This window comes from Marmota marmota, unplaced genomic scaffold, assembly GCF_001458135.2.
Source record: "Marmota marmota marmota unplaced genomic scaffold, marMar, whole genome shotgun sequence".
NCBI classification, from domain to species: Eukaryota; Metazoa; Chordata; class Mammalia; order Rodentia; family Sciuridae; genus Marmota; species Marmota marmota.
Window position 1 is genome coordinate 31860228 of NW_026000082.1, and position 26255 is coordinate 31886482.

A 26255-nucleotide genomic window follows, 5' to 3' on the forward strand; every position below is an offset into this window, starting at 1 on the left:
GAAACCTTGAGCTCAAAGGCTGTTGCTTTGAATTGGCAATTTGACAAATTGTGGAAAAGACTATTTGCAAATGGAACTTGGTACTTTCAGAAGCTGTTTCTAGGATATCCCTGTTCTGTGCTAGGATATTACCCAAGTTTTGAATAATAATTTCCAAGCTTGTGTGGAAAAGGATGAACATTTAAAAATTAAAATTTTTAATCTTTGTGGTTTAAATTACTCACCTCTGTTCATCTCTCTTTCCTGTCCTTCTTTCTCCTTCCTTCCTTCCTTCCTTCCTTCCTTCCTTCCTTCCTTCCTTCCTTCCTTCCTTCCTTCCTTCCTTCCTTCCTTTGAATATAAATTTCATGAGGTGACCCCTTGTGCTGACCTTTGTTTTTTTTGGGGGGGGGTAGACAAAGGGGTAATGGATGTGGACTCCTATTTGCTCTAACTCCCTTCAAAATAGAGAATAATAATAATAGTAATAATAATAATAATAATTATTGTTGTTGTTGTTGGAAAGGATACAACCCATCAGGATGGAAACTATTTCTCATCTTTGGCTAGGACATTACAGAGATGAAAACAAGAAAAAAGTTCTTCAGTATTGTCTCTTGCATAGTTTACGTTAATTTTCAGTATTTCTTCTGTGATTTGACAGCTATTTTCACTAGGTGTGATGCCATCAAATTTACTTTTTGAGAACTTTGTATATGGCGGACATTGTGTAAGGCACTCATTGACAATCTCTGTCATTGTCTCAGCAGCCTGAAAAATATTTCCTTCATCAATTAAAAAAGTCCAAAAAAAAAAAAAAGTAAGGCCCAGGACAATTCAATAATATATCCCAAGGAACAGTGGAATCCTCTTGTCATGCCTTCTTACCTGGCCTACTGCTTAGCTTTGATCTGGTCTCTCTCATTTCACCCTCTTTTCCTTTAGTCCTTGTATGTTAACAGACCCCAGAGGCACACCAGGATGCAGTGCTGCTGCTTGTAACTATTTCTCTTTGGAAAAACTTAGGCATCTGTGCAAATATTGTTAAGATATTGTTTTATTAGAAAATAAATGAAGGCCTGAAAAGCATGTGGGAAATAACCCATGTCTGTGAGACAGAATTACAGAGCTATTTAACGGTAGGTTAAAATTATGCTGAGAAACATAGAAATTATGTTTGGGAAACCAGGATTCATTTTAGTAGGCAGAGTTTAGTTTTTCTTTCATTACCATTGGGGTATAGCTTATAAATTGGAAAGTTAATCTTTTATTGTGAAGGAAGAAAGCAAATGTTTGTGCTTTTTGGTGTGTGTGTGTGTTTTCTGTTCCTCTGAGAAATTTAATTTTAGGTGTATGACTTTTTATGTTCAAAATCAATGATTAAATATTATCTCAAACTTCTTAGTTTCCTGTCTAAGTAATGGCAGTTGAAAAGAAAACATAATTAGAGGAAATAAGAGGGGGCATTTTTGTGTGTAAAAGCCGATGACCAGAACCAAGAATGATGTAGTTCTTAATTCCCTATCACTGATGCTTTGATCTTGTGCAAAACTGTACTGTATTTTGCTTGAAAGGTTGCTTAGCATTTCTTTGGTTGAAACTAGTTTAAAGTTCTCATTGGTTTAGGAGCAATGATGCCTACATTTCTGAGAACTATGATTTTTGAAGACATTTAAATGGCATACTATGAAATATTGTTAAAATTAACAGAGGTTAGGAGATTTTATTTCCTTTCTCGTAATGGACAGAAAACATTTCTGTCTTTCCAAAATCTTGAAATAGGTTAGTGTTGTGGTTGGGAAATGTTTTAAGAATAGAATCTTTGTGTATTAAGAAGTGAATTTTGCCTCTAGCATTCCATAGCCGGGGTTCATAGCTGGGTTCATGCTCCAGTGTCAGTAGGTAGTACACATGTAGTTAGCAGTGTTTTAATAGTTGTAGGTACTTTCTTATTCAACAAGAATCCTCTTAGCAGGCAGTAGCTAATAGGGCCAATATTAGTTTGCTTCCCTTCCCTTCCCCTTAAAAATCTTGGCATAGGCTAAGTGAATAATTCTAGATATTTATGCTGAGCCTCTATTGGATAGTCTGATCAGTGTCCCCTTTTGCCTTAGACCTTTTTATGTCTTTTACCAAATATACAGTAGTGCTTTGACCATAGCTGTATAGTCAGAACACTTTGATTAAAGACCTTCAGGGCACATGAATATCTTCAGTACCCTTGTCTGAAAGAAAGTGTTGACTGCTGTACTTTCATCCTTTATGAATTCTTTAAAAGCATCTATTATTTTTAATTTGCAGCAGCTCTTGCCAGGTAAAAAGTTTTGGGAAACAGATGAATCCAGCAAAGATGGACCAAAAGGAATATTCCTGGGTGATCAATGGCGAGACAGTGCCTGGGGAACATCAGGTAATCTAGATCTAGCATCTGTACTGTGATTTATGCCTGTCTTAGAGCTCCTTTCCTCAGCAATTGGCAAGTCATGAATTTTACATCAGCGACATAAGCATGTCAAGCAAATGTCCTGTTCTGTAGTATAACTGCCATTAAGGAGCTTATATGATGTAATATATTAAAATGATTAACAAAATCAAATCTTCAAAATTTTTCTGAAGTGATAGCCACATAGAAATGGTCTTATTTAAAATGACCATAATTTTAGCTATCACTTTTTATTTTGTACTGCTGTCAGCATACTTGGAATTAGAAAGGCCCTTGCCTGCCATTTGAAGTTTATGTCCCCCCTTCCTATCTTGCCCCTGTATACCATATATGGGATGATCAATCTTTATATGTGATTGGGGCCAAATAAATTCGCTGAGCATAGATATTCTTGTGATAGTCTACCCCTGAAGAGGGGTGGGGAGAACTTGTAGAGACACTGACAGCAGAAAGAAATGAAACATGTTAGGAAGGAAGGAGACAACCCCAAATCTGATGTGCTTATAGCACACTGTTAGAAAGGAACCTCATGATGCCAGTGATTTATCAGAAAAGATAAAGTTATATTGGTTTTAAAAAGGGAAGTAAAATCACATTGTTTTAGTGATATTACCAATAAAATATATTAAAGAAATGCTGCTACTTGAAAGGGGTAAACATTAATTTATCCACTCAGCTAGAAGAACCAGTTATGTGAACTGCTGTATTCCTCTGTTGTCCTGGGTAAATGAGGGGGTGTGTTTTGTTTCTTTAGTTTATGTAGAGTATCAATACTTAGTGAAAGACGCAACAGAATATTTTGGCTCAGCTCACCATAACAGGTTTCCTGATTCCCAGACATTGGTTTATCCATGAGACATCGCTCATAATTTGTTTGGGCCTCTGGCTGCACTGTATCATGCTTGTGTATCTTTTTTGTAGATCATTCAGTTTCCCAGCCAATCATGGTGCAGAGAAGACCTGGTCAGAGTTTCCATGTGAACAGTGAGGTCAATTCTGTACTGTCCCCTCGATCGGAGAGTGGGGGACTAGGCGTTAGCATGGTGGAGTATGTGTTGAGCTCATCCCCGGGCGATTCCTGTCTAAGAAAAGGAGGATTTGTAAGTTGGCTTGAGGAACTTGTTCCTTTCTCTTTCTCTCTCTCTCTCTTTTTCCCCCTAAAGCAAAACATGCCCATTTAGTTTCTTTAGATATTCACATCACTAATTACAGGGTATTTAAAAAGATTTTCATTGTAAATAGAGCTCAGTGTATAGTAGGAGATGTAAGATGTAAACTAAACTTTGAAAAATAGAGAAGTGTTTTTTTTCCGGGGTAGGGGGTCGACCCATTGATAGTAAGGTGAGATAAGAACTGAAGTCTGTATCTTAGTTCATTGGCTTACCAGAAAACATCATTCTTAGTTTAAAACAAAAACAAAAAGCAGAAAAGAGAGGGAATGTAAAAATGAGTTGAAGCTAGGTATTGGTGGGGAATTATAGATCTGAGAGCAGTGATTTACTGATACCCAAGGAACTTTAAAATGAACCAGATAAGTAGGATCATTCTTGTTTTGCAAGCTGGGCTTTAATTATAGACTCACCTTTGGCCCTCCTTGAATAGCTTTGCTTCTCACAGATGGCCTGTCAGGAAATTAGATGTCTAGTAATTCTTTATTTACAGTAGTTTTTAAAAATTCACTGCCACTGACCTCTTTGCTAAATGGTAGCCAAAGCAGCCTCTTTGCCTATAGCCTCTTTCTGTTAAATATTGGCAGTTTTCTCTAGCATCTTTGATAGCCTTTCCTGGACTGTTTCTTTCTTTATATCATTGACTTTGTAGTGCTAGAAGTTTTAAGATGCATTTCCATTTGAGTCTTTCTTGTTTTCTGTTCTGTGACTGGTTTTATGTTCTAAGTTCCAGCTAGGAAGGCCTCAAGAAACATGATGAATCTGTATTGCTGCTTCTCCTGACCCAATTTGTTTGGTACCTTTCCAAAACCCCTTCTTCTTAAAGCCACTTGGGGCAAATACCACCAGATGGCAAGCATTTTCTCCAAATCATATTAGTAATTTTGCGTTCATAACCATCTTACTTCCTTTGTTTGAAAGCATTTGTTACTCAGTATTTTTAGTTTCCTGTGTCTGTTCTTAGATACTAGAGGTATGGTCTCATTTTCCTCCATGTAGCTTCAAACTTCTTAGAATAAAAGCAGTTCAAGGGTTTAGCTTCCTCAAGTGTCAAGTACAGTTCTTGAGTACTAGCCATTCTAAAACTGACCTGATTGCTTCTGGGTCTTTTGACCCTGCAAAGATCAAGTTAGGTTTAGTAGCTTGTGTATCAGATAGACAATGCTTCTTGATTTGGAACCTCCCAAGGGGCTGCTTAGGAAGAAGTTCTAGCCTTTGATTATTTGGCTTGATCCCATTGCTCACAGGAACAATGAGTTAGTTCTATTTTTCACTGTCTTCTCCAGTTTACCTCTCTTTCTGGTCTCACACTTTCCTCATTTTATGAATACAGGTTCTGCAGAAGAAGTGCTGCATTCTAAACACAGTCTGTAACTTTTAGGTATTTGCTGAAGGACAAAAATTAGTGAGTTGTTAGTGGAGTGAACTGGAATCTTTGTGACTCTGGCTGTGAATTCTCTGTGTGGCCAGTTTCTAGTTCAAGGGCATTAGCCATAAGGCATGCACCTGGATAAAGTGAATTTTAGAGGAGGCAGACAACTCATTGGGATCGGAAGGAAGAGAAAATGGTGGGACTGAGTTAACGCCAGTTTCTCCACTAGTTTTCCTTGGTTAAAGGATCATTTTACTAGAAATGGTTTTTATGACAAAAACTAAATATTATGGATTCAATATCTTATATTTGTTTTTGTAAAGGTGAGTTCCATTCTTAGTTGTTAGGGGAGACTTCGTAAATTTCAGCTCTTTCAAAATGTGACCAGAGGAGATTAGACTTCAGGATAGATGAGGTCAGAAGATTGAACTCTAACAATCAGATAAAGTAAATTATCTGAAGTAAGCTTCTGAGGTAGGCATACAGATAAGTGACAATTCTCCAAATCTGTGATCTAGTTTCCTCTCGGAAGGAAGGTTGTGTGTACTGAAATATTAGTCCATATTTTGAGTTGCATCTAGAGAGTGCTAAAGGAGGACTGAACAGTGGCATCAAGCCACCATGCTGGCATGTACAGTTTTCCGGTGGATGGAGTCCTGAAGATCAGTGATGTACTAACCACATTTGGGGTTGTATCCTACTGATTTTATACCTAATTGACTTTTCTCTGCCTGTTGATCAGGATGACACCTAATCAAAGTTATGTGCATGGAAACCTGAATCACTTTATGGTTGTCATGGTACACATGCATCTTCTTAAAAAAGGCGAGCATTTTCTCCCTTCTCCCTCCCTCTCTCCCTCCCTTCCTTCTTTGCTTCCTTCCATTCCATCCCATCCCATTCCATCCCATTCATTCAAAGTGTTGAGTTCAGAGAAGAGGGACAATGGGATATTTGCTTATTGTAGAAAATTTTCTAAAGAGTGGAGCCTTGGTAGTTTATGGGTCACAGCATCCATTTATTTTTCCTTTTGAGTGATTCTACAAACATGACTTCCAGTGAGCCATGGAGAAACTCTGATTTACTTCCCCAAGAGCTGAAAACACTATCTCTGATGGCATAGTAATTGTAGATTCAAAGCGAGTCCTAAGAGGGCATTCTTAGCTGTGACACAGATCACCAAGACTTGAACTTTTTAGGTGAAGATGGTTCATAACTAAAGAAATCTATTCTGCAAAGGTTTTCCATTTTCAGTGAGGTTTCCTCTTTTATAGTTGAAATGAATATATTTGGCTCTTTGTCTACCTTCCTTGAGCCTTCCTGAGTTTGTTTTGATTGAACAAATGGCTTCAGTTTAGTAGTTTTGGTTCCTGTGATAAATCAGAATAAGAATCATCATCTTAGCACTTAATGTAAATTCTTATCATTGTGCATAATGAATCCCAACCTTCAGAGCAATACTTATTGGAATAGTAGGAAATCTCATAATACCAATCAAGTCTTTAACATTCCTTTCCTTTTTGTATCCTTTATTTATTCCTGGTATAAGACAGATGGCTTCTCCAATTCCAAACCTAGTATAGAGAGTTACAAAAATCAGATTTTTTTTTTTTTGAGGCCTGTGGTAAAATTGCTCATCTAAGGAGCTTGCTGTTGGTCTTCTTGAATGCCAGCTGATCTTCAAATAGGTTGATGCCTAGCCAGTCTGAACAGTGGATCATAATTTCCACCTTGTTTGTTAATGGTGTGTAGGGAAATGAGAAAACCATATTAAAGTTTTGTTAGGGCAAAGACCATTCCAACCTTGTAGAAGAAAGTGCTTTAAAAAACACATCTTTCCTTTACTTGTTCTGTAGAGTGACTGCTTTCTGACCTGGAGGATGCATCCACAATTATAGCAGTTCATTTGGGTTACAAAACTTGATAATTTGCTTTTCTAGGTTTCACTGCATTTATTTTAGGTAACCATTGCTGCTTTATTTTGATTTTTGTATAAAAACTTGCGACAGTGTACTACAGATGGAAATGAGGGATTTGAGTCTCAGTTGTACCTTAATTTCCTCATCTACAAAATAGGGGTAAATAAAACCCAAGAAAGTCTTAATTTGTGTGACTGTGTAATACATATGGAAATGCTTTACCTTCTAAAGTTTTGCTCTTCAGAGCCAATATACCAATAGCATTAGTGTCCTTTGGGAGCATAATGGAAATGCAGACCGTGCCCGACACCTACTGAATCAAAACCTACATTTTTGTTAAGATACTATGCTTCAGTGATATATATGCATATTAAGTTTGATGAGCACTGCAATAAGAGTCTTGGAGGATTAAGTCATTAGGAGGTTATGAGAAACATACAAGGTAGAGTCTCTTCTGATTTGGCCATGCCTTAAATTACATGCTCTATTTTAGTTTCAGGTTTTTATATACTGACTAGATAAAAAACAAATAAACAACTTTTTTCGGGGAGGTCTTTATCTTTAATAAAAACAAACACCACTTTCCATATGTAAGATGTTTTCTTTTTATTCATGGATATCACAGCAGAGGTGACTGCTCTTATCTTTCTGCACATCAGGAATTGGGTGATTCTGTATACACTGCCTGGAATAGGCAGTGTTCTACAGTCTGTATTCCTCTACTTTTGCTCATTCTGAAGTTGGGATGCTTATTTCAAGTGATAGTATGTCATCCTTTAATTTTTAGTGTTTCCCTTTTTTTTTTTTTTGGAGCACACAGAATGATTGTGCCTCAGATTTGATGAAGTGTATAGTTGGTGGCAGGTTGATCCATATACAAGTTTCAGAAAATCCTATTGCACAAAGCATTTAATTATTAGAGCCAGAACAGTTTCTTTTGGAGTCTAGGGGACAGGATGTTGATCCGTTTTTTAAGCCTTTGGAAGTGGGATTGAGGTCTCCACTATCCCTCCATGAAAAAGGAAGTGGGTAAAAATTGGGGAAGACACTTTTAAGGATTTTTCTTTTTTCCTTAAAAAATGAGTTGTAGTGCTGGGCAGGGTGGCACATGCCTGTAATCCCAATGGGTCTGGAGGCTGACACAGGAGAATTTCGAGTTCAAAGACAGTCTCAGCAAAAAGCGAGATGCTAAGCAACTTAGTGAGACTGTGTCTCTATATAAAATACAAAATAGGGCTGGGAATGTGGCTCAGTGATCAGTGCCTTTGAGTTCAATCCCCCATACAAAAAAAAAAAAAAGAAAGAAAAAGAAAAAGTTGTAATTTTATGAATTGCTTTATTTAATCCCTTGAACAATCCTTTAAGGTATTGTCTCCATTAATTTATACATGAGAAAAACAAGTTCGAGGGGCTGGGATTGTGGCTCAGTGGTAGAGCGCTTGCCTAGCATATGTGAGGCACTGTGTTCAATTCTCAACACCACATATAAATAAATAAATTAAAGGTCCATTGACAACTAAAAAATATTAAAAAAAAAAACTCAACAAGTTCAATATTAAGAAACATGGGGGGCCTGGGTTCAAACTTTGGTTTTAATTTCAATTCAGAACAGTATTGCTTTCTACTGTGCTATTCTGGTTTATGAGTTGTGTTCCTTATAAAAGGACCATGTTTAGTTTTTGTAATACTAGGAATTGAACCCAGGACCTCACACATGCTAGTCAAATTCTCTACCATTGAGCTACACCCCCCGATCCTTTTTTATTTTTATTTCAAGACAAGGTCCTTGCTAAGTTGCTGAGGCTGGCCTTAAAGTTGCTATCTTCCTTCCTCACCTCCAAGTTATTAAGATTACAAGTGCACACACCCATGCCTAGCTATGATTACATTTAACATGTTAAATTTAGAATTCTTTTTAAATGGCCAGTTTAGAACTTTTACTCATATTTTTTAGTTCTTGAAATATTTTATTAGTAGTGGAACTGTAAACTCTTATACTTTAAAAGAATTTGGCATTTCAGGTTTTTTTGCATTTTGTGAAAAACTTAAGAGCATACAGGAGAAACCAGTATTAGTTGACCTTGTTATGGTTTTTATGTTCAGTGAGTCAAGCAGATAACTCAAAAGTATTCATTAAAAAAAAAATAGAAAATTCCTAATTGCATTGAATGTGATTTTTGCCATGTGGAACTTTGTCTTATGATCACTGCAGTAAGAGGAGGAATTAAATTCCGCTTCTTCTGAGTGGGTTCACAGTTAAGGAATATACTCAGAAGTATTATTCCTTTTATGTGAGCCATAAGCACATAGACTTCTGATCTAAAATATGTGGTTCTTCTCCCTATGTGTGCTTTTCTCCGAGCTCTTTGATATGTGGCAGTGAAACATAGTCTTCCATCTCTGTTGGAGTCTGGGACCTCATCATGACTTTCTTGGTCCCACCCTAAAGAATTTCATCATGGACACTTGCGTTTTGAGTATCACTGGAGTTTGTGTTTGAGCATTATAACTTGGGTTAACATTTATCTCTAAAAGAAGCCCCATAGTAACATGCTATTAGTCCTTATTTTTTCATTCATTTACCTAATAGGAGTTTAAACACACTTATGTACTGGAAAATATGTAACTCCTTCTCAAAAAACAAGAACAAAGAAACAACAATAACAACAAAAAAACACAGAACAAAACAAACCATAAGCCTTGCCTTCTGATTTTTATGTTGGACTTAATTATGTCGTTTCTCAATTGTGGATGCTTATCAGAGTTATTGGAGGAAAAACTTTTTATAACATTTGCTGGAGCCTCTAACAGCCCAATTTAATCAGAATCTCTGTGCACAGAACCTGTAAGTTTTGAAAAAGACTGATGATCAGCTCTCACTGTAGAACCACTGCACTGTTAAAATGTAGCCATGGGAAGGCCATATTAACTCTACATGTGGATTTGAGAGCTAAACCTCTTAATTGGGATATTTGAGATTTTTAATCTTGCTATCTTACATAGTGTTACATAAGAAATACCAGACCAGTGCATCCCTTTTACTAATATTATGTTACATTTGTATAAAATGACTTAATTTCATAAAACGTATACACATGCATTATTTCATTATGCTCATAACTACTCTTTATTAAACAAAATTATCCCTGTTTTATAGATGAGAAAACTAAGACTCAGAGATTAAACGACCTGTCCAAGTCCTGTGACCAGTAAGTGTTAGCTGTTGAGATAGAATATAGGTTTGGTGCACTGCGTCAGTACTTTCTGAAAGACCATATAGCTGTGAATTCCTTACCTTAAAATATTTAAGAAGACGTAAAATATAAAATTTACCAGCCCATGTGTATCCTTCTTTTGTTCTCTCTAGGATCTTAACATTCCTAAGAGGCCATTTCTATAATCCTGAACCTGATAACTATCTTTTAATAATAGACTTTGACAAATTTGTTTCTTACTTGTGCTCTTGCTTATCATTCAGAAGTCAGGCTTGACAGCCAGTGAGTTTCATTGAGGACTATTGTTGATTTATTGAGGTTTTTTTTTTTTTTCTTTTTATGTGAGAAATGTATATATTCTGTTCACTTCCCCTGCCCTATTCCTCAGTTCTTGGAATTGAACCCAGGGCATTGTTCATGCTAAGCCTAGGCTCTACCATTAAGTTATAAGCCTAGCCCTTATGTAACATTTTAATTGAACTATTTCCCATGTACAGAAAGGTATACTAGTCATAAATGTTCATTATCATGGATTTCTACAAAATGAAAATAGCTATCCAGATTAAGAAATGGAAACATCTCTCATTCATCCCCTATAAAAGAAGGAACCTATCATTCAGCTGACACATTGGTAGTTTATTCTGCGTGGGAAATAGGGTGCAATGTTTTGCAGGAATGTATTGTACAGTATTGTTGAAAAGCAGCTGCATCCAGGGAAATGGTTTGAAAAACAAGTGTTTGGCAGTATAATAGAGAAGGTAACTATTAGTGGTAAGGCTGTAGAGGGGTGAGCAGATCCTAAGCAAGCCTTGCATAGGGTAACTGAGGAAAGATAATGTAGAGCACTGATTTAGCCAGTGAATATCCTCTGCCACCAGTTTTCTTGCCTATGGAAACTTGCTACTGCTGCTTTGTCCTCTTTCCTTTGAGTTTTTACATGTAGATATTTTAAACTTCTTGTGGAATATTGGAGTTGATTTTGATTTGTGAAGATTCCTTTTGAGTGGCAGTGGGACGATCCTTGTAATGTTCTTTTGCTTTAGACATTAATGGATTTGATTCAGGGAGTGTTATTTATTATCTATACCACATTACTACCTTTTAGGATACTATTTGATTATAATAAAGATACCAGGAGGATACTTCATATTTAGTAGTATAGTTTTGTAGTATTTTTTGGTCCTCTTATAAATTTTTTAAACTCATATTCGTTATGCTTCTGCCAGATTCTCTATTTAGTGCTAGGGATATGAAAACGAACAAATAAATAGCTTCTGTCAGTTTTATCTTTGAAGTGTGAAGAAAGGTATTGTTTCTGGTTATCTTAAAAGATTGTTTTTGTCTTTAGAGCTCTGTCATTACTACTTTGCTTTGGGATATCAGTGTAGTGCTTATTCAGTCTTTGATTCAACAGCAGTCCAAACTTGAAAGATTCTACTCTGAAAGACTCATTTCCATGGCTGCCAATGCTGTTGTTTACCATCTTGATGTCACATGAAGCTAAGTTTTATATCCTTTCTAAGTGCCTTATCTTATGTGTTTTTTTTTTCATATTATCCTTGAAAACTTTCTTTTTCTGTATCACATTTGAATATAGCATGATTTAAAAGTAAAATGGGCTCTAAATTAGTCAGAATGTCTAATATCAGGATCCTTGAGTTAATCTTTCCAGGCCAGTGATTTCCAAGAACTACCCTGAGGACATCTAGTGATTTTAACTCTCTGGACCTGTCCCTGCCCACAGACGCATGTTCACAATTGTTTTTGATGACTGGAAATTCTGCACAGTAGCTCTCATTCTTTGTTGATTGGTTTTGCCTTATACCATCAGCTTTAATTTGGACTGCACATTTTTCTTCATTAAACCAGGAATCAGTGATGGGAAACAGCAAGATTGCATCCCTCTAATTTTTAAAAGCTAAGGCTGCTTGGTACTCTTTCGTGTAAGATTCTTTAAAGTTCTCTATGTCATGTCAAGTTACTGTCTGAGTTTTTTTTCCTTTTGGAAATCAAGGTGAATTTACTTTATGTGTTCAGGGGTTAACTTCGGATGTTAGGAATAGGAGACATAATTTCCTTAGAAGGCAGGAAAGATATAACTGTTTCTGAACCAGATCAGTTCTTTTAGGTTCAGTGTTTTAAGCTTTGTAATTTGAAATATTTATGTATTTCAGATATAAATTATCTTGTAGCAATTGCTTCAGAATATCCCCACTTATCTCAAGAATAATTTGCCTTGAAATAGGCAGGTAGTGGAAGATGGCAGAGTACTTTCATGAAAAGAATTTAACAGGTGTATTTCTTTTTTAGGTCTGTTTATTTTGAAGCTTTAAAACATTTTAAAGTTAAGGGCCATCAGTGATTTGATCAGAGAGCCCTATGTTTTATAGGGTGAAACTGGGATGTGGTGGTACAAATTGACAGGGGATGTGTCCTGTTATCCAGAAGAGAAAAACTGAATTGAAACAGTGTTAGACCACAGCTAGCTCACTATTTGGAAGTAAGCAGGGATTTTCCTAAGATAAAGAGGAAGTATGACATTTTATGGGCTTATTAACACTTTCCCTCTATTTTGTTAGTTATCATACCTGGGTGTTATTTTGTGAATCTAGCTATTATGTAGATGTAGATTTGAGAATAGAGAAGTGGGATCAAAAGATAGAAAATTGTGGTTGGCTTTTGGACAGAAAGGGTAAAAGCACACAAACACAAAACCAGTGGGGGTGGTGGGGACTTTGGGTATGGTAAGACTGTCCTAAACTTTGTAATGTAAATATATGTATGTCTCTCCCATTTGGCAAGACTTTCTGCGGTGTTCCTGCCTCTGTGTTGTTTGTTAATTAGATTGTAATGTCTGAAAGACACTCTCCTGTTCTGCTTAGCCTCTAGTGTAGTCTGGTGTCTGCAGTGGTTGCCCACTACTGTTAGTTGATGATGATTAGTGAAGCTGAAGCTATTTTTTAAACAGGGCCCAAGGGATGCAGACAGTGATGAAAACGACAAAGGTGAAAAGAAGAACAAGGGTACGTTTGATGGAGATAAGCTAGGAGATTTGAAGGAGGAGGGTGATGTGATGGACAAGACCAATGGTTTACCAGTGCAGAATGGGATTGATGCAGACGTCAAAGATTTTAGGTTTGTATGTTTTACACTTCTGATTTTTTAAAAATGGGGGCTGTGGGTTTTTGTTTGTTTTGATTTACTTATATTTTACTCCTCCCCCTTTCCCCCATCATGTTTCCTTTTTAAGAATTGCATCTAGTATAGGCCATGCCCAAAGATGTAAATTAGCTGGTAAGGTGGAATTTTTTAAGAGTTGTTATTGCCTGATGCTTTGCCAAAATGGTAGATTCTGCATTTGTATAGAGCTCTAGAATTTACTCTATACAAATGATTGATAAAATTTGAAGATTCATTAAGATTGTCTCTTATCCTGTAAAGATCATCTCAGTAATTCTCAAATGGCAAAATCACCAGGGATAGGTACCTTGGAATTTTGCCCAAGTTTCTCCTATATTACTGTGTTAAAGAGTTGTGGTTATTAATGAAAGTGTGTCATATCCCTCTGACACATTAGAAGAATAGTTGAGAACCCATGCATTACCTCATTTGAGTTTCATAAGATCATTTTGAGGTAGGTGGGTGAGGTATCACTTTCCTCACTTTGAATATCCAGAAATGTGGCTTAAATGACTTGTTGTTAAACATATCCCTTCCATGGATACCTCTCATTCCTCCTGTGGTTATGATTTATTAGCAGATTTTACCTTGTGATTTAATATACACAGTATTATTTATCTTCCATGGTTGGCAGATATTTCTTCTTTATGTATGATAACTTTAGTTATGGTACATAATTTTTAAAATCTGTAAAAGTCACTATTTAGTGATATATGGTCAATCATTTAATGCCAGACTGAAGCTAATGGGTGTGTATTTTCATCCCCCCCCCTCCCTCCCCCCCTCTGTCTCTCTCTCTCTGTCTCTCTCTCTCTCTCTCTCTCACACACACACACACACGCACACACGCACACGCACACACGCACACACACCATCCTAACATCTACCAAAGTCAAAATTAAAATGTATGTTTTATCATTTGTAGAACAAGTGCCAGTTGATTAATATTTCTAATTCATTATCTTGAATGTGTATAGAATTATAGTATTTGAATGTAATCTGATGCACAGGGTGATAAACATTTTCTTAAGGTCTTTCAGAGTTCAGGTGGTCTCTCTACCCTGAATTTCAAGCATCCAATAGCAATATTTTGGGATATTTAATGGGGGGGAGGAGGAGAAGGAAGAGGAGGTGGAGGAGGGGGAGAAGTAGAAGTGGTGATGAGATATATATATACACACACACACACACACACACACACCACCTACATGATTCCTTTTAGGTATGAAGGGCATTGCTGTATTCCCTCGACATTGTATGTTAGTTTGATTGTAGATATTGTCATCTTGCAGTTCCGTACATAGCATGGTGGTATATCTCAGGATACCTAGAATAGGACTCATTTATAACTATGTCCCAGGTAATTATGCAGTAGTGCTTTTTTTTGGTTCTTTGATGTGTCCTGGTTTGGATGATAAATTATACCTTTATCAGTTTTGATTTTAAGAATTATCTTGTTATCAGGGACATATCATAAATAATGGATTAGTTTTTACTATTTTGAGATGGTCTGCTTCTGGTTTCTTGGAAGGGAAAGAGAGTTTACCATTGGTCAGTAATACCAATCATACTTTTTGAAGAATCACTCTGAGATGGGGAATTTCTCCTATAAACCAACTTCTCGCGTTGGTTTTATATTTATGAGAGTAGATGTTGCTTTTGGGGGCCATATTTTACTATGTGTGTCTTGGTAGGTACCTCTGTTTTCATGGATGCCACAGGCAGCAATTCTTTCAATTTATATATTCCTGAAATATGGACTTAATTGGTAAAGGGATTGTAAACTAATAGCATTTAATGTAATTTAAGGGGTGGGAAGGTGGGAAGGCAGGCAATAGAAGCATCATTTCAGAGGATATTACCTGTAAGCACCATAAAGGATCTCTGGGTATTTTTTTGGAATAGCTTTAAACATTGTTAATAATGAGCTATGTCAAGGACATTGTCCTTAAACATGGGGTTGCTATAGTGTCCTTCCCTGCTCAAAATAAGGTTTAATGCCCTTTACTTTCTCTGTTTAGCCGTACCCCTGGTAATTGCCAGAACTCTGCTAATGAAGTGGATCTTCTGGGTCCAAACCAGAATGGTTCTGAGGGCTTAGCGCAGCTGACCAGCACCAATGGTGCCAAGCCTGTGGAGGATTTCTCCAATATGGAGTCCCAGAGTGTCCCATTGGACCCCATGGAACATGTGGGCATGGAGCCTCTTCAGTTTGATTATTCAGGCACGCAGGTGCCTGTGGACTCAGCAGCAGCAACTGTGGGACTTTTTGACTACAATTCTCAACAACAGGTACTGTGTGTGTCTCTGTCACCCTTTCTATTCTCCCTCCAGCCAGCACATTATTCAGCTTCTTAAAATGAGGGGATGGGGGAGGGTGACATGATTTTAGATTGTCATTAGCCAGCCCTGTTAATCCTTACAGTGAAGTGGGGGTTTACAAATTCTGTCTTTCCCCTCAAAAGCTAGTTCTCATGGTGCTGTTAATTGGCAAGAGAGCACTCTGCTCTTTGTATACTTCCTTTGGCTCTTCTCTCTCTTCATCACTTGGAGATTGGGTGAGGTGACATTACCCCTTGAATCACAACCTTCTGAGATGCTGAATTACTTTCCTGGAAGATATATATAGTTGTGATGCTTCTGGATTGTTTTGTTTTTAAAATAGTGAGCTATTACCTACCACCATCAGGAGTGCGTTGCCAAATCTTCTTATCAGTCTTGACTTTAAGTTAGTTACTGTAGATAACACTGGTAACAGTCTGCTACCTTCAAAAGTTAGAATGTGATTAAAGGAAAACACATGTAAATAATTCTGTTAGATCTGTAGTGAAATTACTTAGTCCTTTTCTTTTATTCAAATGTTTCTGGGAAATTTTTGTATGTGTATTTTCTGCTTTTGAAGGCACAGTAGGGCCAATTTGAGGGCTTAGTGATTCTTCTGTTTGGTTCTTTTTAAGAAAAATCAGCTGTCTGAACTATAAAAGGAGAGCATGTAGTTTCATCATCTTGTTGAGTACCACAAAAGCAGTTTGGTGGACCATGAATTTCTGTTACTCCTTAGTTTTTGACTGGAACATAAATATAGACTTTTAGTTTTGAGAGACTGGAGTTTACAAATGCTGTTTCTATTGGGAAATGAGCTTATGGTTTTTTGAGATTAGTTGTACCACATTTTATCTTTAGTTTCTGTCATAAATAGATTTTTGATTGATAAGACAACTAGATAACAAAGCTAACTAGATGAAATTTACCAAAAGAAATTTATTTGTGTAATAATGTGAATGTGTATGTCTATGTAAGTTTTCTTTGGCTAAGAGGTAAGACAGTACTGGGTATTGAACCCAAGGCTTTGTGTATGCTGAGCCAGTGCTCTACCACTGAGCTACACCCCCAACCCTAAGTTTTTATTTAGCAGACTTTTTCCCATAGAGGTTAACTGCAAGCACTCCCTGTAGATCCCTAGCAGGTGGCCTACCTTGATAAAAAATCAACATTCTTTGCCTTTTCTTTATGACCATTATTGATTCAATGCTTCCATTTCCAGTCTAACCCAACCTCACCCTTGTTATTTAAGAAGAATTTGTCTTTCATCTCTTATGAACAAAAATCTGGTTCTCTTTTTCACTTAACTGTGGGGAGTTAGAATTCTTTTTGATTTATTGATCTCTGGTTTCAAAATAATTTTTTCAGGTTTTGGGAGGCTGGATAATTATTGGGATTTGAACAGAAACTTGATTATATCAAAATTGTCTTATTCAGAAATACAAAAGTAGGAGTGGCTTTACTGTGTGCCCTATTTTAGCACTAAGCATCATTATTTTCAAAATCAATCCGTTGTTGGGGTTCTGGCTTCCCATAACTATATTAGCCGATGTGGCAAGGGGTATATTTATAGTTACACCACTGTCGTATGATGTGATCATTGTCGTTTTGTCCCATGGGCCATCAGTATTGTTTTTTTTTTTTGGTGCGTAGATTGTTTTACCCATTCTTCTACTGGACACTCTAATAACATACCTGGAAACCACTGTCCCAAGACTTCAGAGTATCTTAAGGAACTTCAGCTTCCCAAAGCTTCCTATAGAGAGCCATTATTTAGAAGGAAGAATTCCGTTTCTACTGGAAATTGGTGCATTTTCTTACATTTTACCCTTCCGATCTTTCTTCCTATTGCTTTTCATCATGTTTTATTCCATTCTCCATTTCCAATTTAAATCCTAATTTTTCAAGGTCTCGCACTGTTAACCTCCTTTCTTTATCTCCAAACCAAACATTTTTCATGCCGGCCTGCCTTAAACTTCATTTTACTTTGTATCTCTTCCAGAAAAGGAGTTACCTGTGTTCTGCCTTGTGTTGTGATTCTTTGTCTGATAGCCCGTGCTGGATTGTGAGTTCCTTGAAAGCAAGAACTATTCTCTGCCTTGCTAAATTTTCAGGGAATTATTATATCTCTTGTTTCTCCTGAATTTAATATACTTCCCAAAATTAAAATTTGAACCTGAAAAATGACCATAGTATACTTAGGGAAATTACTGGAAAGTTATTGTGTAATATCCAATAATATAATATTACTATATGATATCAAAGAAAGTTATTTCCTAGATCAGAACTTGTCCTTTTTAGGGTTGCTCTGTTGCCATCTGATAAAAAGCCAAGGTCCCTTTTGTCATAAAAAGTACATTTTTTTTTTTTTTGACACGGTTTTGTGGAAAGTGTAGAGGGATCACAGGTTGTGGGCTGTAGATTATAATCTCTAGCTAGCATTTCTTTTCATCTGTAGCCAGGTGTATCTTTCATGAATATAGCAAGATTCCTTACGTGGTGGAAGGATTTGCTATTTGCTCTTATTTCAGTGATTGTGACTCATCTTGTCATTTAAATAGTGCAAGGAAGCACTTGATGATGAGTAATGAGACCCTACATGTATATGTCCTGGGAACTTTAGAGTACAGCAGAGTGTGCGCTGGTCTCTGAGGAAGGAAGGATTGGTGGATGGAAGTGTTTGTTGAACTGTGCCTTGAAAGACTTGATTAGATAGGAGAATGAAATTTTCATGTAGGAAACAGTAAAACTAAAGCAACAGAAAGGTGTTTAGCAGATAGTGGAGATGTGGTCAGCCTGACTAGGAGTCTAAATTGAAGAGAAATGACGAAATGTGTTTAGTAAATAGTGTTGTGTCTTACCAGTTCTGTTGTGCTGCCTTATAGGCAATGACACAACGTGTTTAAGGAGGAATGTAATAATTATCATGATGTTTTTTGTTTTGTGCAAAGATTGAACCCAGGGGCATTCAAACATTGAGCCACAACCTCAGCCCATTTTGCATCGTATTTTGAGACCAGGGCTCAATGAATTGTCGAGGTTGGTTTGGAACTTTCGATCCTCCTGCCGATCCTCCTGCCGTGGCCTCCTGAGTCCACGGGATTACAGGCATGTGCCACTGCACCCAGCCGTTTGTGTGTGTGTGTATAGGCGCATGGGCGCTGTTACATAGAAGTAGTTTTAGACATTCTCTGGCCCATATTAATCAATTAACCATTCACTGTTGTGTCCTTATCTATATGAAACAGTTGTGAAATATTTGAGGAATTATGCGCTAATCTAATTGATCATAAATGTTACCAGACAGGGGAGAGCTCAATTAAGATCAAGAGAAACTTGAAAAGACAGTTGGAAAGTATACCCTTGCCAGTAATAGAAGAGAGTATGGAGATGGGAATGGTAGCGGCGTGGTCCCAGGTAGACTGTAGACTAGAAGAAGTATAGAAGAAGACAAGGAGACTTTTGGTAATTGGTCCACGTCACTGAGCCCTTGAGAACCAGGAACAAGTCTCAGATGATACTAATAATGATTGTGGGGGTTCAAAACATTGATCTAGAGTGGCACATATTTTGCTGCAGATCTGCTCTTTGATTTTGGCTTCCTTCAATGAGGAAAGAAAAGGGATGGTCATTTTTGAGTTATTTGCTACAAATAGTAGTGTAGCTTTATTTGTGATTTTATGCGTGGATATGGTTTGGATATTGACAAAATAAAAATTCTCTTGTCCTGTTGCTTTTCAGTCAGGGCTTTCATATGGTGTAATAAGTTCGTTTCATAATACTTAATATCAATCTATAGTGAGATACATGCCATGGAACAGCCTGCAAATATGGAAATGGTAATTTTCATTTAGTTCATTGTGTACTTTGGGGTTTGTATAATTAAGTTGCTTGTCTGGTCACTGTTAATCATTCTGAATTAACCCATCTTAATTGTTCTCAACTAATCCTTCTAAGATTTAATTGTAAGAGCCATAGTTCTTAACTTTTTAAAAGCGCTATGAACTCTTTTAGCAGTTAGGTGAATCTGTGGACTGCTTCTCAGAATAATGTTTTAAAACACAGAGTGTTTGTGTGCACATTGTGTAAGAAAGATTACAAAGAAAACTGATTATATAAAAATAGGTGGGTGTAATGGTGCATGCCCTAAATCCCTAGCAACCTGGGAGGCTGGGGCAGGAGGAATACAAGTTCCAGGCCAACCTCAGCAATTTCATAAGACCCTGTCTCACAATAAAAAATAAAACAGGCTGGGGATGCAGCTCAGTGCTAGAGTATCCCTGGGTTCAATCTGGAGTACTGCGAAAAAATAAAAATCAAAAGATATTCAAACCAAACTTAATGGTATATTTGCTTTTTTATCATATGATACATGAAATAAAAGTAGGTATGTTAGCTATCATAGCGAGAATGAAGATTTTGAAATGCCTGTAGTAATCAAAAAATAACATAAAATACCTATTATCTCTCCTTTCCCACTCCTTACCCAGTATTGGGGTTTGCACCCAGGGCACTCTACCACTGAACAACATCCCTAAGCACTCCTTCACTTCTTCCTGTCTTCCTGCCTGCCTTCCTTTTCTTGGTCTCTTTAGGTTGCCAAGGCTGGTCTTGAATTTATGATCTTCCTGCCTCAGCCTCCTGAGCTTCTGGAATTATATAGGTGTGTTTCACCATGCCCAGCTCCCTTGCCCTCATTGGTGAAAGTCACATGTGTATGGCTAATGTTATTTTGTATTTTTGCCTAATCATAATTGAAGAAAGCGATGACTTTCAGATAGATTTCCATGAAAAACAAAAATGCAATGTTACCCACTTAAGACAAACATTTTGGGTTAAGAACCCTTAATTGAGGGCATTTTGTCAACTTGAAATGTTCATTGATGTCTCTGGAGTCTTTTTTTTTTTTTTCACTTTCCCTAATTGCCACCTTAATCCTGGAAAACAGTCCTGAATAATTCTTGCATTGTGTGTTCACACCATTTTGTTTTTATGTCATGTGAGCAGTATTATATTTTATATATTATTATATAATTGCAATTGCCTATTATTTATAAATTTTACTTCTTAAACAACAATATTGGGGATTGAACCCCAGGCCTATGCATTGTTAGGTAAGTGGTCTACCACTGAGATACATCCCCAGTCTCATATACATTATAGAAAAATTTCATTTAGTTATCATTGTTGCAACAGTGTAGCAGAAACAAAAAACGGAAATTAGGTCAATGTAGATTAATCAGATTGTTCATAGGCTTTATTTATAATTCAGTGAGTTAAAAAAAAAAATATTGCATATTTTACTAAAACTCCCACCAGGGCTGGGGATATGGCTCAGTTGGTAGAGTGCTTGCCTCGCATGCACAAGGCCCTGAGTTCAATCCCCAGTACCACAAACAAAAAAACTCCCACCATATGTATTTTTAAAATACCTTTATTTATTTATTTATTTTTATGTGGTGCCGAGGATCGAACCCAGGGCCTCACACATGCTAGACGAGAGCTCTACTGCTAAGCCACAATCCCAGCCCAATATGTATTAATTTTAACAGAAAACCAGTAGTCATTTCTGTGTAGCCATAGTTAGATAGGAGAGGAAATTGAAACAAATTGTTTTTGAAAGATGTTATTCTTAGGAGGCCAAGTACACATATACTTTTAATATAGGTATTTAATTTTCTCAGCTTTCATTTAAGTTTACAGTTATTCACTCTGTCAATGTCATGTATATGATCACAGACTCATAAAAGACTGAATTTGACTAGTTGTTGGGTCATTTGAAGTTTATCTTTATTGTCACTTGACTGTGTGTGTGTGTGTAGTGTGTTGTTGGGGATTGAACCCAGGGCCTTATGCATGTGGGGTAAGCACTCTATTAACTGAGCTACATCCCCATCCCTTTAGTTTTTTTGACCCGGGGATTGAACTGAGGGGCACTCAACCACTGAACCACTAGCACTGAGCTGCATAGCACCTCGCCATTGCTGAGACTGGCTTTGAATTCATGATCCTCTTGCCTCAGCCTCCCTAGTTGCTGGGATTACAGATGTGTGCCACTGCGCCCGGCTTGTCCCTTGACTTTGCTAAAATTTTATTATGAATTTCCCCAAGTTATTCATTTACTTAGTGGAGGAATGTGTTTATTCTAAGACTGTAGAAATAATTTATTTTGGATTCAGATTCTTTACCTGCTAATGAACTGTGAAGTTTTTTTTTTTGTTTTTTTTTTTATTTAGACCTATGGTTTGTTATGTCCTTATTAAACTGCCCCTGAATTATTGTATCCATTAGTTTATGATTGCAGTTATTCAAATAATATGATCAAAATTGGTCTTTGATCTAGAACCTTTAAACAGAAGCTCTAAAACAACCCCTTTTAGTTTACTTTTTAACTTTTTGATACTGAGGATTGAATCTAGGGATGCTTCACCATTGAAATACGTTTCAGCCCTTTTTATTTTTTTAAGACAGGGTCTTGTTAAATTGCTTAGAATGTCACTAAGTGACTTAGGAGGCTGGCCTTGAACTCGGATTACAGTAGTGCCAGCCCCCCCCTCCTTATTTTATAATCCCATTATTAATAGGGTTTTCTGTGAATCCTGGCAACAACTCCTGAGATAAGGCTTTAGTTGTCTTTTTACAGATGAGAAAATTAAAACATACGCCTTTAATGAAGGTTATATTTTATTTTACTTAATTTTATTGGCCCCAGGAATTGACCCCTCCCCCTTTTAATTAGAAAGTTTGAGATAGTGTCTCACTAGGTTGCTCACACTTGCTAAGTCACTGAGAATGGCTTTGAACTTGTGATTCTCCTACCTCAGCCTCCTGAGCCTCTGGGATTAAAGACATGGACCGTGGACCATGCTCAGTGCTGAAGGTCAATTGGTATAAGCTATGCAAATCTCATATTATTTTGGTTTCTAGCTTCAAGCTATTTCCTTTGGACCTTGTACTATAAACACAGAGCTTTTTGATATGGAGTTACTTACCTTCAAATTTAACTTTGTTCATAGCTTTCCCTGAAAGGCGCGCGTACTATAAAAAGTAGAAACAATTCCTGTCCTCCCTTGGGGAGGAGCTGTGAGGGGTGATTCTCACAGAAGGGGTTGTGTTTAGGGGCACTCTCCTCATTCATCAGAAAGAACATCCCACATAAATGTCTTGTGAAGCACTTTCTTTGTGTTAATTTAACTCCTATTAACATCTTGTGGGTTAGATACTTTGTTACCATGTTAGAGAGTGAGGCACCAAGAGAGTCAGAAGTCACTGGCCCTAAGTAATAGAGCAAGTCACTAGTGAAAATGAGATGTGAGCCCAGGCTTCCTGGTCTCGAAGGTGTTTGCTCTTACTCCCTATCCACTATGTATGTTGCCTTAAGCTGGTAAAAAGTCAGGGATGGCATGGCATTTTAATTTGGGGTGTGGGTAGGTATCGTCTTTCATATTTTCTAACTCTCATTTAGGTATTACTTCTCCAGATTCAGAAAACTCAATAACAGTGTTCTTATGCTAACAATTCTTGATAGTAACAGTAATAATAGTAAGCAGCTCTTAAATAGTATTAGTAGTAGCTTATTTATTGTTTAATAGAAGATGCCAGCTGTGGGTTAGTACTATGTTTAGTGGTTTGAGCTGCCCAAATTTCCTTCTGGAATGCTGACAGGTATCTTTTGTAAGGTCATGTGGTAAGTGATAAGGAAGGGAGTCAGATTAGCTTGTTTGTCAAGATCCCAAATTATCACTGGTCATGGTGGCACATATCTGTAATTACAGCTACTGAGGAGGTGGAGGCAGAGGCCAGAGGAGTGAGAGTTTGAGACCAGCCTGGCCAATTCAGTGTGACCTTGTCTCAAAAAATAAGGACTGGGGCTCAGTAGTAAAGTATTCCTGGTTTTAATCCCCAGTACCTGCGGTGGCGCCGGTAGGAGTATTCAATCCTATTATGCCTCAGAGTCTACTAGAAGCCCTAATGCTTGAAATTTTCCCATGCATTCAGACTCTTAAAACAACTCATTGATTTTGTTTGAGTGAATTATAATCAACACCAGCACATTGTTATTATACCGACCTTTAATAAACATTTCCCCCAACTCTCAGTATTTTCTTAGTTTCAGACTATTGGGTTGCTTTGTGAAAATCATGAAAAGCAGAGCTCGGTGTCTTGCCCAGCAGATGGCATTTGTGTGAGTTTTCTAGGATCCTTTGGAATCTCCCACTTGCCAATTACTCAATTTCATTTTGAATACTCTGTATTTCCAGTTAATGTACCATTTACATAAAGAGAATGTGCCAAAATTGCTGTAGTCTATTTTATAATCAAATCAGCTGGCTGTGAATACATAATTTACTTTAGTTAAATTGTTTACTGCGAAGTGCTCTCAAGAAAATAATAATTCCCTATTAACTATAATCCCTAATTCAGATCTCAAACACGGAATATATGGGGGCTCTGTAAGGCTAGTGTGCTTTTAACTGAAAGTAGTAGTCTTACTAGGAAATGGGGTAGCATGATGGTGAGAGCCACACTCGTATGTAGATATGGTGGCTTGTATGGTTTTCACACATATTATGTATTTGTAAGTATATTTACAGATATATATGTATACATACATAAGTTACATTACTACTGAAAAAAATCCACGAAATGAGGATAAACAAAGTAGAATGGCAGTAGATTACTGTTTTTTGGTTGATAAGTCAGGATATATCTATGTTTTGAACCGATGATCTGTGTCATAGTGCCTATCTAATAATTTCAAAGTTCAATGATGAATTATTTTATTTTCAGTGGGGATAAAGAAGGGTATAGAAGGAGCAGTGACTGAGATGTTGAATGTTTCAAAAATTTTTAGGCCAGGAAATTTCAGGGACCCTTTGAAGAGGTAGCAGATGCTTTAGCTGAACTACAAGCTACAAGATGTTTTTACAACTTTGGCAATAATTTAAATATAACTTTCTCCTACTTTACTTGTTTTCTACCTCCTAGCTGCCCTTCCTGGGTAGACTGACAGTATCTCATAGGAGATACTGTTCATTAGGTAAAGTAGAAATGTGAAATCAAATTGAAAAAAATCAAAATTAGTTACAAATTGTTGTGACCGACTCTCTTCCTGGAGTGGACGTGTGTGTGTGTGTTTTAAATATTTTATCAAGGGACTGGGTCTCACTGAATTGCTTAGGTCCTCGCTAAGTTGCTGAGGCTGGCTTTGAACGCACCGTCCTCCCGCCTTAGCCTCCTGAGTGGCTGGGATTATAAGTGTGTGCCACCACATCTGGCTGGACAGGTGTTTTGATATGTTTGTTAATAGATTCAATTTCTCTAGGGTGTTCCACAACTTGATATTTAGCGGATGCTTATAAATTAGTACTTTATCCTCTTCACCTGCATCACAGTGGAGATTTGTTGTAACATTAACCTTTGAAAATAAAAAATAAAAAAAATGTACTTTGAAATCCGTTAATGGTTACTTTGACATTGGTATAAAATCAGAGTGATTTTATTCTGGTTTTAGAAAGGTGAATGAACTGAGTGTGATAGTGCATGCCTGTAATCCCAGCAGCTCCGAAGGCTGAGACAGGGTGATTGTGAGTTCAAAGCCACCCTCAGCAATGGCCAGGCACTAAGCAACTCAGTGAGATCCTGTCTTTAAATAAAATACAAAGTAGGGCTGGGGATATAGCTAAGGGGCCGAGTGTCCCTGAGTTCAATCCCTGTCTCCCCCACCCCCTCCACCACCACCAAATGAATGAATGTATATAAAGAGCTAATAGATAAAGTCAGCCTGTACATTTAAAATAGTTAGCTTTTGATTTCTTTGTATTTTAAATGTTTACGTGTGTGTTTGAGGCATAGTTATAGCCACATCATGAGATGAAAGCTTCCCACCGCTAGGATAACAGCAAGAACACTCATGAAGATGATTAGGTTGAGGCGGTTGTATGCTATTATTACTTAATGTGTGAACCAATCAGGTCTCTTAATGAATATACCTGTAATTCAAAATCTTTGGTATCTATTATATATTATCTATTGATATCAGCTGAGTTGTCGAAGAATCCTATAGAAAGAGCAGGTAGGTTGAGGATCGTATTGAGGCAGGTCCCTTCAGTAAGTGCTCTCAGTCTGATTACAGCACTCTTGAGCATGATCCTTTGGAGGCAGGTGATTCAGAACAAAATTACCAACACCTCCTTCTTTGTAACAACACTATTCATACTAAAATGTAATCTTCATGAAGACAGTGGTTCCATGTTGTTGTATTCATTGTTGTATCCCTAGTTCCTTGCACAGTGCTATTACCTGTATGTGTGTTGAATGAGTGACTATTTAGGTAGAATCTCAGGATATTTTTATTACTAAGGTCTTTGAATATTTTTCATATGAACTGGATGATAGTGGCTGTACTTCTGTTGTCTTCTTCCTTGTATATAAAAAATTGGTCTTTGGAGACTCTTGAGCCCCCCCAAGGTTGGGTAGTTTTAATTTTTACTCATTAAGATAAATTGCTACTTCAGGTGAACTGTCCAGTACCATTTTCCCAGGAAGAGGCAGCCCAGAGGACCAAGTAAATGCTTTTCATATCCTCTTCCTAAATGGGAATATGTAAGAATTCAGAGCATTTTGAGGGGTCTTGAAAGACCTGAAGAGAGATAG

The 26255-nt window shown here is 37.1% G+C and overlaps 1 protein-coding gene across 10 annotated transcripts in view; it reads left to right on the forward strand.

Moving 5' to 3' along the window:
* Window positions 1-2165: 2165 nt before the first annotated feature.
* Pum1 (pumilio RNA binding family member 1) overlaps window positions 2166-26255 on the forward strand; it is a 65304-nt gene continuing 41214 nt past the window's right edge. For 2 of the 10 annotated variants that reach the window (XM_048815906.1, XM_048815907.1), the window contains exons 1-4: window positions 2173-2389; window positions 3344-3522; window positions 13066-13232; window positions 15299-15569. In XM_048815906.1, coding sequence (XP_048671863.1) covers window positions 2242-2389; window positions 3344-3522; window positions 13066-13232; window positions 15299-15569 — 765 coding nt within the window. In that variant the 5' untranslated portion in view covers window positions 2173-2241. Of the gene's footprint in view, window positions 2390-3343; window positions 3523-13065; window positions 13233-15298; window positions 15570-26255 lie in introns of all 10 variants that reach the window. The other 8 variants (XM_048815909.1, XM_048815910.1, XM_048815915.1 and 5 more) reach the window with 7 other exon arrangements.